This window comes from Ipomoea triloba, chromosome 4 (genome assembly GCF_003576645.1).
Source record: "Ipomoea triloba cultivar NCNSP0323 chromosome 4, ASM357664v1".
In the NCBI taxonomy this organism is placed as follows: Eukaryota; Viridiplantae; Streptophyta; class Magnoliopsida; order Solanales; family Convolvulaceae; genus Ipomoea; species Ipomoea triloba.
Window position 1 is genome coordinate 32,248,517 of NC_044919.1, and position 14,886 is coordinate 32,263,402.

Consider the following 14,886-nt stretch of genomic DNA (forward strand, 5'->3'; position numbering starts at 1 on the left):
TCTCTGTTCCTTTATGTAATATACTTGCATTGTTTTTGTGCTATAGCATTGTGCTATAGCAAGGTTAGTAGTATTTTATTTTTATTCATTTCTTATTTACAATTAAGCAATAATAATTACAGACAAGAAGAATTTATATGTTGGGGTGTTTGGCTATTACTATGCTACTTGAAACTCGCAAAGTGTTTTTGTGTTTTGAACCTGTTTCTTTTCCTTGTTAAAAATTTGTAAAATTTCCCAAAAATGTTTTAGATCATCTCTTTTACTTACAAAAAAAAATGCAATTAAAAAAAGTACTTACTGTCTTCAAAAGTCTAAATATTATTTTTGGTCCCTTCACTATCCTTTTTTGAAAAAGGACTCATTGTCTTCAAAACACATTTGGTCCTTGACTATTGTCTTCAAAACACATTTGGTCCTTGACTATTTATTTTCTCTAATTAGGTGCATGACTTTCTAATTAATATCTGATTTGATCTTTCAGTCATAAGTATAATTTTAATTGCACTTCAGTTTCATTTAATAATATTGCTCTGTTTTTTAGTTTTATTTATTACACATTAATTTCATTTTAACAACACTAAATATCATTTTAATTATACTATAGTTTCATTTAACAATATATACTATAGTTTCATTTAACAATATACGTTGTTGAATGAGCTCTGTTTTTTAGTTTCATTTTTCACACACAGTAATTTCATTTAGCAACACCACAATATCATTTAATTATACTACATGTTCATTTGATGACCATGGTTCACATAGCACTATGGATCATGGTCCACTGTATCTCGGTATCATTACCCCATAGTATGGTCGAAAGCTAGCGTACGCGCCATTGTTCACCATGACCCGAGCTAACTTAACTGACCCGCTTTCCCATCCCGACCTCATGGAATTAACCCCGAGACCACTTGTACGATAGACCAATCGAGTGTAAGTCACCGACTACATTAGGTTGGGAGGTTGTGCGCCAGTTGTCAAGCTGACGGGACCTTTCTTGCTCCACGTGGACGGCTCCAGACCACCTAACTGATGTGTAGTGCATGCGCACCATGTGCCTACCATGTCAGAGCCTCGGAATCTGTCCCTTAGCGCCCGCTATAAATATAACATTTATTATAGAAAGAGGGGACTTTTGGGAGGGAGAGAGCTCGAGAGTGAGGCTAAGAGGTCAGATCAATTCTTATCCCTGTCAATCTTGTTCTACCGAGCATCTTATGATATAAAACTCTTCTAAGAATCGTATTCATTACTCCCGAGCGTATTACCACTTCAGATATTTTGATCTTTTCAAATATATTATATTTGTCTCTTTTCATTTATTTCTTCTTTTCTCTTTCTTCCTCTCCTGTTCTTTTCCCTTTCTTCTGATCTTTTTCTCACTTTCTTCATCTCCCGTTCTTCTATTCCTCAAGTAAACCCAAACAAGACAATCCAAGCTTCAATCGATTCTTCTTCTCACGTTCTTCCAACATCTCCATTTCTTCTATTTCTCGGGGAACCCTAACAAGACAATCCAAAGTTTCAATCGATTCTACCTAGCAAGGGCTTCTACGAAATACTCACTACGAAGATGGAATATAGTTCGCAAAGGTTTCAATCTAGTAAGTGAATTTTAACCTAGTTGTGTGGTAACTGTGTATATATTGTCAGTGTGTTTTTGTGTTTTGAACATGTTTATTTTCCTTGTTAAAAATTTGTAAAATTTTCCAAAAATGTTTTAGATCATCTCTTTTACTTACAAAAAAAAATGCAATTAAAAAAAGTACTCACTGTCTTCAAAAGTCTAAATATTATTTTTGGTCCCTTCACTATCCTTTTTTGAAAAAGGACTCATTGTCTTCAAAACACATTTGGTCCTTGACTATTTATTTTCTCTAATTAGGTGCATGACTTTCTAATTAATATCTGATTTGATCTTTCAGTCATAAGTATAATTTTAATTGCACTTCAGTTTCATTTAACAATATTGCTCTGTCTTTCAGTCACAAGACCTTTGGCAAAGATCATTTATTTTACTTATAAAAAACGCAATTAAAAAAAAACGAACTCATTGTCTTCAAAAGACTAAATATCATTTTTGGTCCATTGACTATCATAGCTGAAACACATTTGGTCTTTAACTATTGGTGTTTTTTTCTAATTAGGTGCATGACTTTCTAATTAGTCTCTGATTTGATCCTCCGATCCAATTTTTTAGCCACGGAAAAATAATGTGTTGTAGTTAGAAGGATATTTTGGTCCTTTCGAATATATTTTATTTGCCTCATTTATTTTTCTTCTTCTCTTCCCTTTCTTCCTCTCCCGTTCTTCTCCTTTTCTTATGATATTTTTCTCACTTTCTTCATTGCCAGTTCTTCTTCTCCCTTTCTTCTATTTCTCAAGTAAATCCTAACAACCCTATCAAGACAATCCAAGCTTCAACCGATTCTTCCTCTCACGTTCTTCCTGCATCTCCATTTCTTATGTTTCTCGTGTGAACCCTAACAAGACAATCAAAAGTTTCAATCGATTCTACCTAGCAAGGTCTTTTTCGAAATACTCACTATGAAGATGGAACCTAGTTGGCAAAGGTCGCAATTTAGTAAGATAATTTTAACCTAGTTGTGTGTATATATTGTCAGTATTGTATATATGACCAATGTAGTTACTGTAGTGTAGTAAATGTGTATATATTGTCGGTGTGCATATATTTTAATGCGCTGCTGCAATAAATTTTTCTAACATGTAATTTTTTTTTGTGTGTATATATTTTAGTGTGTTGCTGCAATAAAATATATTTGAAAGGACCAAAATACCTTTCTAATTACAACACATTATTTTTTTCAGTTGAAATTCAACTATGATAGTCAAGGGACCAAAAATGATATTTTCTCTCTTCAAAATGTATTGTTTCTAAAATGTCAATTTTTAACTAGATTGATTGGATTTCATTAGATGAATAGAGAGTAAAAATCTCAAATTCTAAGGTGAGAGGTGATGATACAATTAGGCCACCCACACTAGATGCTACATGGCTAATCAAAACATTTAATGTGTTTTAGTTTGTCTAGTTTATTATTGACCTTTAAGAGAACGAATATACACTCTAAAGCTGAAAAATAAATGTCAAAAATCTTAAAATTCTAGACTATGATTAATTGTAACGAGTGACGATGGCAAGGTAGGGGGACTTGTAACACTATAGTAGACAATGACATATTCGACAGTCTTTCTTAACTTGTGAAGGGTGATTGGGCAATGACATCTCCGAGTCTCATATTTCTCTATGTTTACATTTGATTTTATGATTATATGGATGTGCACTCATTGCACCTTTTTGCCCAACAGATTTTAAGATTGTTTTCAAAATTATGTTATTATTTTGAACAAAATAACCCTAAATAAATAAAAATTGATTGAGTAGAGCCAACTAATGCCTAAAGCCCTAAACTGTCTTTACCTAAGGATACTTAGGGTGTGTTTAGAAACCCGGAAAATGATTTCTGGAAATCATTTTCCGGGTTTTTGGTGTTTGGGAAGAAGGGGGAAAATAGAGTCAATGGAAATGAACTTCTTGGTCAATGGAAAATAAGCCCAATTTTATGGAAAATGACTTCCCCTTTTTTTTGGGGGAAGTCATTTTCCAAAATTTGCTTCTTCCTTCTCCTTTGCTTCTTCAATCTCCTTAGGCCTCCTAAATGCTTTAACTTCTTCATCTTCATCCCATCTTCTTGACATCTTCAATTTTTTCTTTTTGTTTTTAAGTAATAATTTATTTTTTTTATTATGAGATAGATATTATGAGTTTTATTTTTTTTATTTGACATCTGAAACCAGTCGGTCACTTTTATTTGTTATTATTTTTTTAATTTTTTTATGAGATAGATATTGTTTTGTTGTGATTATTTTATTTTTTGAATTGTATATTTGTTATAAATGTTGTTACATTTAAACAAATTAATTAAAATATTCAATTATATAATTCTGTTCATTTTCCTACCCATTTTCTGGAAAATGAGCCAAACACACCAACACAGTTTTCTGTTCTGCAGCCAAACACAAGAAATGAAAATATTTTTTGGAAAATGACTCATAATTTCCAGAAATCATTTTCCAGAAACCATTTTCCTACTTTCCAAACACACCCTTAGATTGAGTTTTATTATATTGTTTATACCATATATGTGTGCCATTATTTAAAACTTATTCTTTTTAATTTACATCTTAGTCTCATCATACTCAACTCAATCACACCATTTGTGTAAACAAAAAAAATTTGATTTGAACTTTAAAAAACAAAATTATTTTGCGTTGATGGAGAGTATTAAAAGTTTAGAAGTTTGGAAGGATGAAAAGTATTATTATCCTAGACATTGGTGGTGAAAGTAAAATTATCCCAAACAGGAAAGCAGTTTCAGCTTTGAGAAGGGAGGGTGGGGTCCCCCTCTGCAACCCTCTGTGATTTTACACCATAGAAAATGGAGACTGTAGCCTTACTAGTCTCTTTCTCTTTTCATCTCTCTGCTCTAAACTGACACCCACCAACACCCCCTACCCCACCCCCCACCCTCACCTAAGATACGTACATTATGTTACATCTTTACATATAAAGAAAAAGGAAAACCACCACCTAATTCCCAGCACCCCACTCTTCTCAGTTTCTTTGTTCTTTTACTTTTTTTTTTTTTTTTTCTTTAGTAGTTTCGTTTGTTTGAGGGCACTTTGATCGGTTCTGTTCTTCCCCCTCTTTTCTGAGCTTTTGTGGCCTTGTGGGTGTTTTTTTTGTTTGTTTGTTTGTTTGTTTGTTTGTTTTTCAGTGGTGAACGGCGACGTTTGGTTTGGAATGCCGACTGTGGAGGCTGCTGATGTTGACGTGGAAGGAAATGGGGGTGGTGGTGGGGCCGGGAATCCGCACTACCGTCGACGCCGCCGTAGGCGGCGTCGACGCAGGCCGTCCATGGCGGCGAGTAGTGAGACTACCACCGACGGGAGCTTCCGGTTCTCCGATTCGGACTCGGATCAGTCTTGGGTGTCGGCTGCCGGTGGGCCCTACGAGGAATGCCGGTGCTCGGCGGCGACCGAGCGGCTCAGGGGAAGTCGTAGGAAGTCTTGCTCGGTGTCGGGGGCCCTGTCGGACGACGAGATTGATTTGGAGAGCGGCGAATTGGAGCTCAAAGTGCATAATGACGAGAGGGATTGCAGAATTTGCCATTTGAGCTTGTCGGGAAGTGGCGGCATTGACGGCGGCGGCGGTGACGGCGAACTCGAGCCCTCCGGCGGCGGCGCTATTGAATTGGGGTGTTCTTGTAGAGGCGATTTGGGGACTGCCCACAAACACTGCGCCGAAACTTGGTTCAAAATCAAAGGAAACACGTAAGTCTTCTGCAATTCTTCATAAAAATGTCATCTTTTATTGCTTCTTGCATTTAAGTGTCATAAAATCAAACCATTGATTAATGTTTCTAAAATCTTGGTCCTTGTAAATTCCGAGGTTTCTTAGGTTATCCCATGAATCTTGTTCTGGAACTGTTAAGGGAAATCAGGAAAACTGTTTTCCCCATTGATCACTATGGTTTTGTTTTCTGCTTGATAGTGGAATAGGGCTTAGTACCATTTTGTGACTATTTACTAGGTACAGCATTTTGTGTCTACTGAGAATGTCTACTTTATCTGTTATCCTTCATATGCACAGTATGGTTTGTAGTTTCTAAAATCAGAAATCGGTTTCGTCGTGACCATAAGAGGGAATGGATCTAAAGTTAGGTGCCACTCATAAGATGATTGTTTGTAGTGATACTAGAAGTAGATATCATTCAGAGTCGTGGGGCCGGTTTTCGTTTCACTTTGTAACATTCATTAAATGGGATTGATCTCAGATTCTCAGCAATGGTTTTGTCACTTTCTAATAATTTGGTTCCTGTTGTAGTAGAATACAAACACACGGGTCTATGCAGTTCCCGCTCCATACCCCCGAGCATTTTTTTTTTGAGCTAACGTGGTTGTGTTTGACTTAGCAGCCACTTATTTTTTGTGCTCTGCTCCATTTCCCTTTATCCCAGTGATTATTGTCCTTATTTGTTTGCCTTTTCTTGTCATTTGGTTGTGTGACTATCCACCAGAACCCAAACATTATGGATAAGAACATGTAGCAACTGGGAGGAGTTCAACCTAATTTTTGCTGTGCACATAATTCTTGTAAATTTTCATCTTTGAATTTCTTGCGGTTTTTACATGGACTTTCTGCTTCATCCCTAGGTAACTGTAGCTACCAGTCTTTGCATTACCTTAATTTGAAGGTTTGGACAGAGATCTTTTATGCGAGAAAAAAGTGTAATACAGAGTGAAAGAAGAAAGAAAAATGCCTAACAGGCCGTGAAATAAAGTAGTCAAATGATGTCTTAAGAAACCTAAAACCGGAGTTCATGTGATTGCAGCTGTTATGGTGATATCAAATGCAAAGTAGTCAAATGATGTCTTAACAGGTCTCGCACCCACTAGGACGGTCTAATCTTGGTGGATATGGATGACCTTGTAGAGAGTAGGTCTTGTGTGAGATTGTCTCACTTGATATGTGTAATTCTTTTAGGTAAAATGTATAACTTTTCTATAGACAAAGAGTGTTACATTTTAGCTATTACACATCTCACGTGTGACAATCTCACACAAGACCAATTACACGTCTCACATGAGACAGTCTCACACAAGACCAACTCCCTTGTAGATGTCTTGGTTACCGATTTAGCAATCAAAAGTTTGACAAGTGAGATTTCTAATCCAATCATACTTGTCTGAGGCAACTAAATAAACCTCTTTAGACATTGCTTAATCAACACGCTAAACATTATATAAAAGAAAGGTACTAGCACATCATTATTAATCATAGATGAGATAATGAGAATGGTGAAATTGTAAACATTAAACAAAGTTGATAGAACATCTGACCTACCATAATGTCAACAACATCTGGTCCCATCCGAATTTATCCACCCTTATTATGTCTAAGGGTATTTGATTCCAAGATTTCTCTTTGGAATTTGGAAGGGGAAGAGGGCAAAGACTGACTTAGTGCTTTTCTTTTGACTAGAGATAACAATTTATGTGGAGACAAGCATACTTAAGTCTGGTTCAGTTGTATTGTTCGAGTTATGAAATTGAATAACCTAGGATACAGCCCCGTCTTAAGCTGTCAAAATTAATAAAATTAGGTTTTCTTTATCTATCCATGTTTGATGCAGAACTTGCGAAATCTGTGGGGCAACAGCCGTCAATATTGCTGGAGAGCAGGCGACCACCGAAGAAATCGATACTAGTGGAGTAGCTTCAGCAGCACCAGTGGTCGTGTCTGAGAACCAAAACTTTTGGCGTGGTCGCCGTGTCATGAACTTCCTACTTGCCTGTATGGTTTTTGCCTTTGTCATCTCATGGCTCTTTCATTTCAATATTCTGCCGTGAATCCAACTGAAGGGCACCCGGGCAGTACTCTCAAGGTTTGCAACAGAATCCCGAGCCCTTTATAATCTCTTCTGCAGAGGCTTATTTGGATATACAGGACTTGCGGTAGGGGGATCTTCTTTAAGCAGTTCTAAACATTTACTAGTTCAGCCCGTTTGGATTTTTAGCTTGTACATAAAACCCTTCTGGAAGAGTGAATTGTTATTATTCCTTGCATGTAAATTAATACTCCCTTTGCAGTCTATCAGTGCATAAAAGTAAACAGATGTTTTTCATGTGTTCATAACACTAACCTGCCTGCTAACCTAAGAATCTAAATTCTCGGAATTCTGCTTTTCTGATCTGCCATTTTTGTTCCTGAAAGCTTCAACAGCTTGATCAAAGGTGCTTCTTACATGCTGGCAGGTAAGCATCAAGTCTTGGCATGAATCTTTCAGCACTTCCTTTGCAGGATCCCCTATAATTGAAGCCAAATCCATTTTTTGAGATTCTGCTTATAATCCTTCAAGAATTTTAACATAATTGCTGCAAGAATTGGTTTTAGAAAATAAAGATTGAAGCTTTACCAGTAGTCTGAACTCTGATGTTTACTCGAACCTCGGAGGGATGAGGGATGCTGTACCCACAAGTAATCACTCTTGGGCTGCAGAATTCACATCAAAATGTGGTAAAATTCATTCACATTTCACAGGGTTTAAAGAATATAACAAAACATTTTCAGGAAGATTGTTGTTGAGAGGGAACTGCATGAAAATTTCAGTGTTTTGCATGAATGAGAGAAACAGAAATCTGCAGAAAAAGGCTAAGAAGAAGAAGAAGAAGATCTAACTCTTGGTTAAGAGTGAATCTAAGAGCATTGGCTAGAGAATGATCCTCATCCTTGAATGAAAATGTTGAGCTTGATTGATCTTTGGTTGATCCGTGTTCCATTATCCCTATCAAGATCAACTGATTTTCAGCTATACAATCATACATACATAAACAACAAAGGGGATTTCAATAGTAACAGGTACAGTTATACCGCTCTTCTTCGCCGGTGAAGAAACCCTAAATAAACCCCGTTGGCAATCTGCATTATATTCGGGAGTTCTTAGAAACAACTCCGGGAGTGGACTAGTTCAACCCATCCAGGATTCCAGGGCGATTTTCTTGGGTTTAATCCTTTTTTTTTTCTCTTTAGTATAGAGTGTAATTGAATAAATTTTGTACATTCCTAGTCCCCTGAAAAAAGAATCTTATCCCTTAAAGATATCAAGGAATTAGATTCCTAGTTGACCAAAACTTTTCTAAGTCAATGTTGCACCAAACATGTCAATAATTTTTCAGTAGCTAATGTCATTTGGAGTTCTCCAAGTATGATTTTGTCAGTTTAGTCTTAAACTTTCAATTAATCACATGTAATCCTTTTAACTTTCAAATTTTAATCATCAGTGGTTGGTCCTTTTAAAAGAACGACTTTGTCCTTACTTTACACGGTCTAAACGACTAAAACTAACGGAAGAATCACGACTTGTTAAAATATGAAAGTTAAAGAAACCTGACAAAACCATTATACTTGGAGAACTAAGATGACATTAACTCATTTTCCATCTTTTAAATTCTCAGGAAAGTTCATTACAACCTTATATATTCTTGATCTGAACTAATCTGGACATAGCAGGAAATTTTCATCAAGTTTAGGCTTTTTGGTTTTCCCCATTGCTAATAAAGCCATGAAGTCCTGATATTTATGTTCTTGTGAATCTATAGTGAAGAATATGAAGATTTCTGGAAATGATCACAGAAGCCAAAAGAAAATCTGTTTTCATTTGCAGACATTCAAATCTCTAAGCTGAATAAAAATACAAGATAATCATCACCTCCATTCTGATGAAAGCAAGAATGAACCTTTGTTTCTGCTGCATAATATTAAGTATTTTGATGGTTTGGGCAAATGGAAGGTGAATGGGGCAGCAAGGAGTTTTAATAGAACAAGAAATATCTATACAGTTTTTAGTGTCTTTTTCTTCGGGCTTCCAGCGCAGCTCCATCCCCCAGTGTCTCCCGCGCATCAGAGTCCATTCCCAGGCTGAAGAGGGCGGCTGCTTGAAGATAGAAGGCGGTCGGCCATTCAGAATACACTGCCTGAGCTTGCATAGCATCTGCAAGCGCTTCCTGTGGCTTATTGCTCATCAGGTAACACAGAGAGCGTCTGGCGAGCACAGATGGGGACACAACAGTCCCGCCCTCTATAAACTGCAAGGGAAACATATTCTATTCATATGATCTGCAAATACTTTTTTGAGTGCCTTGTGACCCTATCTGGCAAAGGAGGTAAACCATCCTAGGTTGCCCATAGCTGAGCCAAGAAGGCGAATAGGCCGCTCCCTCTGGGAGTCGAATTTGTAATCTTATGGTTACCAAGTTAACAGTTTGACCAACTTGGCTGGTTGCCCTATCTACAAATACTTTTTACTATTACATTCGGTAGCTCAGATCAGTTTAAGATCCAAAAGCCGGTATACTCATAGCCTCACTAGGTTATAGTGTTAGTAGACAATCTTGGTTTAGCTAGGAGCAAGTGTTCATTCAATCAATAGGCACGAAAAACCACAGCTTTCATAAAACTCTGGCAATCTTTTGATCGACAGAAATTATGGAGATATTAGTAATCTAATGTGAATTTCTTTCTACATCATGCATGTCCAAAATTAGAGCTTCCACACTGGTTTTGATAAAAACGGGTGGCTTACCTCTGTGTAACAATCAATGGCAGTTGTAAGATCTTTAGCTCGGAAAGCAGTATCACCCCGTTTCCTACTATTTAAGGTGTCCTGTATTTGACCGGTCCACATCTGAAACGAGAGCTGCAAAAGCAAAGAATGTCAGCATATCAACCTACCTAGACTTGTTTATCTATTCCAAGCTTGGTTAAGTCTGTTGCAGATACCAATGCAAATGAACACGGTACCTAAACTACAATAATGATTGAGTTGAAGAACTACGAATTTCAGTAATGTAGGTGGAAAAGTCTATCGGGTAGACAACTATAAAATGGAAGATCCTTAAGCCAAAGTATAAATGCTAATCACCAAACTAGGTCCAAGAGGAAAGACAGGAAGCATCTTCATTCGACCTTTTCATAGACGAGTGTGAACTTGTATGTTCAGAGCTGAATTACTAAGAGACTGTACAAGGCTTGCGCTTCAGAAATATAAGAAACAAAATGCAAAAGATTCAATTTAAGATAACATATGCAACCTTAACAAACAATTATATGTAAAAGTTAAATAACTAGAAATAATCGTTGGACTATTGCAGCAATTTAACACGAGAATAAAGCAAGGATAGTGCACCAAAGTTGCTGATGGGATATGTAAAGATAGGGCATTTGAGTAGATGAGTACGATCAGAAAGCAGAAACACCAACCTCATTGGCAACCCCTTCATCATCCTTGTATCCAGTAGTTTCCAGAATTTCGTGGATGGCAGTTAGATCAACTCTTGAACAAGCTTCACCGAGAGGTGATAATCTCGGTGTTTGTTCCTGAGCTGATGTTTCTTGAGACATGCCCATCAAAACATGTGATGCCACCTGAAATAATGTAATGCGACTTCCACTCAGAAAATTTTACCAGACAGTGAAATATGGCCATGACAGCTGGAATAAGGATCAAGGTCGACCATATATATATATATATATATATATATACAGTTTAAGATGTTGCCATGAACTGATGCCAAATTTATAAAAGAATAAAAAGTTACATCTGCTTCTTTCTGAAGAGAAGTGAGATTGGTAACAAGGGATTTGACATTTGGTCTCTCCCGAGCTTCATACTGCAAACAACGCGTAGCCAATCGCACTACTTGAGTTCCTTCGTCATTTGAGAAGTGACCCTCCAAACATGAATCCATCAACACCAGATAATTCTTTCCCCGTATCAAGTCAAGTGCCTGTACAAAGAAGTAGTTGAATGGATGGAACTTGTTTTAGTGAAATGCTTCAACTATTCTTGTAACTCGATCATCATGATTTTAAGAATGAGTGCTTACATGGGTCGGTGGAATATGCTTTCCGCTAAGAAGATCAAGCAACAGGGTGCCAAAACTGAAAACGACACTCTCAGGCGTTATTCTGCCTGCCAGAAGAATAACAATAATAATTTCAGATTCTTTCTGTCAAAAGACTGCACACAAGTATGTCTGATATCGAAGCCTTCAAATTTTAGTTTAGACATGCCGGAGTATAAGAAAATAGAGGCTTCAACGCCCTCTACGTTTCCTAAAGCTGCCAATATCAAGCTACTGCACACTACTTTTCAAACTCATAATAGCACATGTACAAAAGGCAATAGTTCCAGGAGAGTCTGAATTAGATGCTTGTCATAGCTTAAGTAAAAGAGGGAAACCATAGAATATTTGACAGAATTGGTCAATTCATGAAAAGCTACTTTTTTTTTTAATACATAGGTTTCCTAGCTTACGCCAGACTAATCCTAGCCTCTAGTTACCCGCCCCAAGAGTCACTAGAGGATGTAAATCCGAGTCTCACGAGCAGCCTTTCAGTCAGTCCCCCGCCTTACTATGCACACAAGGAGCCCAGCCCACACCTTACTACTGGCTTACTCCAACCTGGGGAGCCCAACTCCAATGATGTTTGAGGTGGGGTAAAGCTCCGTTTTTTTGGTTCATATATGTGCTTGTGCATAGATTACATGCAAAAAAAATAGTATTCATAAGATTGGATCTTTTTGGCGGAGGTGATGAATCTAGGACTTCAGAATCTTAGCATCATTCTTTGAGTTTCCTATGACAACATAGCTAGTGTCATACATTTCTTTTCTGACACTAATAATAGTAGACATGTTTTCCAGGATATCAACGTTGTCGTAATTGCAACATATAGGTACTGCCTACCGAAACTTAAAATGTTAGACTGTAAATGATATCCATCATTTCACTTCATTCCACGCATAATAATGACAATGAAATATGCCCTCTCAAAGAGAAATTTCCACACCTGTTCTTAAATACTCTGGAGGGGTGAAGGCCAGATTTGTACTATAACTCTTTCCATCTCGACTATTCTTCATTAAGCCAAAGCATGAAAGCCTTGGATTACCTTCCTGTCACACGCCAAATATTAGGAGAAGATTCAGAAGAAAGTAGAAATTCTTTGAACATTGAACAAAACACAACTTGGGAAATGCCAATAAGTCCATGAGATAAAGGTTGTAGAAAGTCGGAGCAAACTTACTTGATCAAAGAGAACTCTGTAGGCATTGAGGTCGTGATATAGTGCCCTGCCCTTACTGGTGCAATAATCCAACGCTTGTGCCAAATACAAAGCAACTCTTAACCTCATTGCCCATTTCAGCGGCTGGGTATCCCCTAAATCAATTCAATCAACACCAAATATTTACGAGTCTTTCTTAAGACAAAAGAACTCATTTTTACATATAATCAAGCAGACTATTAGCATGAATCAAGCTCGTGGTGGATGAAGAACATAGTCAATCAAGCTCTATCACGAGAAGGTTTGAATACGGATCACATCTTAAAATCTCTGCAAAGCTTTGTATAATGTCAACATAGCACACAACCTCCTAAACCCTAATACATTTCATCAAGTCTCCATTGTCTCGTTTATTCGAAAATATTGGAAAGGAATCACACAACTCACAATGAAACAAATGTTTTGACAGTGTCTCATTAGGCATAAATTCTGCAACAAGCAATCTATCATCCCCCTCATAGCAACAGCCTAATAAGTTCGCCAGACGATCGCTTCTCAGCTGCCCCACCATTCTTGCTTCATCCTAACAACAAAACATCAAGACAGCACACACATAAAGCACAATTTGCAGATGCATTCCTCATTTTCTTCAAACATAGAAAAACAGTTCTCCATCAAATACTGCCACAAATATGGAATCAAATATAAGTGAGCTTACAAGGAACTGGCGAGCATCGGGCCAGGCGGACTTGTGGAAACGCTTAACCGCGATCCAATGACTGCCGTTTTCGAGCTGGCCTTTATACACAACATTTGGAGCCTTCTCGCCATGTTCAGATACAATGTTGTCCACAGAGAAGCCTGAGGTGGCAATTTTCAGCTCATCTAAACCATACTCTCTGAAAGCTGGCCATTTCCCCTGCTCAGTCTCTCCACCTTTGTCTTTGACAAAATAACACAAATCCAAGCAAGAATCAGCAGATATTAAGTTGACAAAAACTGAAATTGATAGATTAAGAAGAAAAGCTTACCAAGATCAGAGGAACGTGGGATATTGGAATCGATGTTTGAAGACCAGAAACAAAACCCAAGCTTGGAGCAACGAGCTCCCATTGAATCAATTATGGAGGACTCAAAAAAAAAAAGAAAAAAAAAAAGACAGAATCTTGAAAGAGAATCAGAGACTGAAATGCAGCAGTGTTTCTTGGTACTCTTCTCTGCTCAAAACCCTTCTCTCTCTAAACTTAAAAACATGGCAAGAATTAGAAGCTAGGCTTCTCTTTCAGCTGGTGGAATCAGAATGGAGATGGGAATATAGCAAACAGGCTATGATGTGATGTTATTAGAATTGTTTAATCATTTCCCATGAAGAGAGAAGAAAAGCTAAGAAAGAGGGTTTTCCCTGTCCCTGTTTTGGAGATGGAGATTGGAGAGGGGAGAGGGGAGAAGGGAGAGGGGTTGCACACTTCCACATTCCATCTGCCTGGACATACACACAAACGCACATTATTTATCTTTCATCTTTTTGAATCAAGAAAGCATGCCTGTGACTTGTTCATTTTGACATTACCCAACAAACCACTTCTTCTTTCTTTAATCCTATTTTATCACTCCAACAATATATTCCATCCGTCTCGTTAATTTTGCCATAATTTTTGTTCTTTTTTTTTTTTTTTGAGGTTTTATTCTTTCTACTATTTCTAATCAAATTTCTAAAATACATGTAAAGTATGTATTCCATCCCTACTAAAAGTCTAAATTGATAATTGAATTTTATATATATATATATATATATATATATATATATATAAACATATAGTTATATATTATATGTTCAGCACATGTAAAGTATGTTTTGAACTTTTGAAGGAAACACATGTAAAGTATGTAGTATCTCAAGAATGAAAAAGTAATATATATTTAGTCACCTATTTTGATTTGTAAAGATTATAAATAATGAAACTAGCGCACACTTCAATTTACTGAATAACTCATAATGTAAGTTTAATTTATCGAACTCAAAAATCAATAATAAGAACATTTATACTCTTACTATCTCTATCATTACTTAGTGCAAAGACATGCCACCTTAATTTAATTCATGATATTATAGATAAATGAATCCTTAAAAAGTTAAAATAAGAGTTATTGCATTAAAAACTCTTAACTTTTGATATGTGGTCCTTACAAATAATGTACCGAAAAGAAAAAAGATTTATAGCTAAAAT

The 14,886-nt window shown here is 36.8% G+C and overlaps 3 protein-coding genes across 3 annotated transcripts; 1 reads left to right on the forward strand and 2 right to left on the reverse strand.

Annotated features, from left to right (window-relative positions):
• The first annotated feature begins 4,399 nt into the window (after positions 1–4,399).
• LOC116015117 lies at positions 4,400–7,706 on the forward strand. Its single transcript, XM_031255128.1, has 2 exons — positions 4,400–5,361; positions 7,224–7,706. Exons 1-2 carry the CDS (start codon positions 4,832–4,834, stop codon positions 7,438–7,440), a joined length of 747 nt encoding a protein of 248 aa, XP_031110988.1. The 5' UTR covers positions 4,400–4,831; the 3' UTR covers positions 7,441–7,706.
• Positions 7,707–7,715: 9 nt separating this feature from the next.
• LOC116015118 (DNA-directed RNA polymerases I and III subunit RPAC2-like) lies at positions 7,716–8,600 on the reverse strand. Its single transcript, XM_031255129.1, has 4 exons — positions 8,462–8,600; positions 8,270–8,375; positions 8,007–8,083; positions 7,716–7,897 (listed from the first exon to the last, which is right to left on the reverse strand). Exons 2-4 carry the CDS (start codon positions 8,368–8,370, stop codon positions 7,746–7,748), a joined length of 330 nt encoding a protein of 109 aa, XP_031110989.1. The 5' UTR covers positions 8,371–8,375; positions 8,462–8,600; the 3' UTR covers positions 7,716–7,745.
• A 614-nt stretch (positions 8,601–9,214) lies between these two features.
• Positions 9,215–14,234, reverse strand: LOC116017300 (serine/threonine-protein kinase BSK5-like). Its single transcript, XM_031257853.1, has 10 exons — positions 13,690–14,234; positions 13,377–13,600; positions 13,106–13,241; positions 12,680–12,813; positions 12,443–12,548; positions 11,476–11,561; positions 11,188–11,376; positions 10,850–11,014; positions 10,173–10,286; positions 9,215–9,675 (listed from the first exon to the last, which is right to left on the reverse strand). Exons 1-10 carry the CDS (start codon positions 13,769–13,771, stop codon positions 9,433–9,435), a joined length of 1,479 nt encoding a protein of 492 aa, XP_031113713.1. The 5' UTR covers positions 13,772–14,234; the 3' UTR covers positions 9,215–9,432.
• Between the last annotated feature and the right edge of the window lie 652 nt (positions 14,235–14,886).

Coding starts and splice junctions, on each gene's coding strand:
- LOC116015117 (XM_031255128.1), top strand. CDS start 4,832: ATGCCGACTGTGGAGGCTGCTGATGTTGACGTGGAAGGAAATGGGGGT. Junction 5,362..7,223: donor TTCAAAATCAAAGGAAACAC/GTAAGTCTTCTG, acceptor TGTTTGATGCAG/AACTTGCGAAATCTGTGGGG.
- LOC116015118 (XM_031255129.1), bottom strand. CDS start 8,370: ATGGAACACGGATCAACCAAAGATCAATCAAGCTCAACATTTTCATTC. Junction 8,084..8,269: donor AGATTCACTCTTAACCAAGA/GTTAGATCTTCT, acceptor TGAATTCTGCAG/CCCAAGAGTGATTACTTGTG. Junction 7,898..8,006: donor CATCAGAGTTCAGACTACTG/GTAAAGCTTCAA, acceptor CTTCAATTATAG/GGGATCCTGCAAAGGAAGTG.
- LOC116017300 (XM_031257853.1), bottom strand. CDS start 13,771: ATGGGAGCTCGTTGCTCCAAGCTTGGGTTTTGTTTCTGGTCTTCAAAC. Junction 13,601..13,689: donor CCCACGTTCCTCTGATCTTG/GTAAGCTTTTCT, acceptor ATTTTGTCAAAG/ACAAAGGTGGAGAGACTGAG. Junction 11,562..12,442: donor TCCAGAGTATTTAAGAACAG/GTGTGGAAATTT, acceptor TTCTTCTGGCAG/GCAGAATAACGCCTGAGAGT.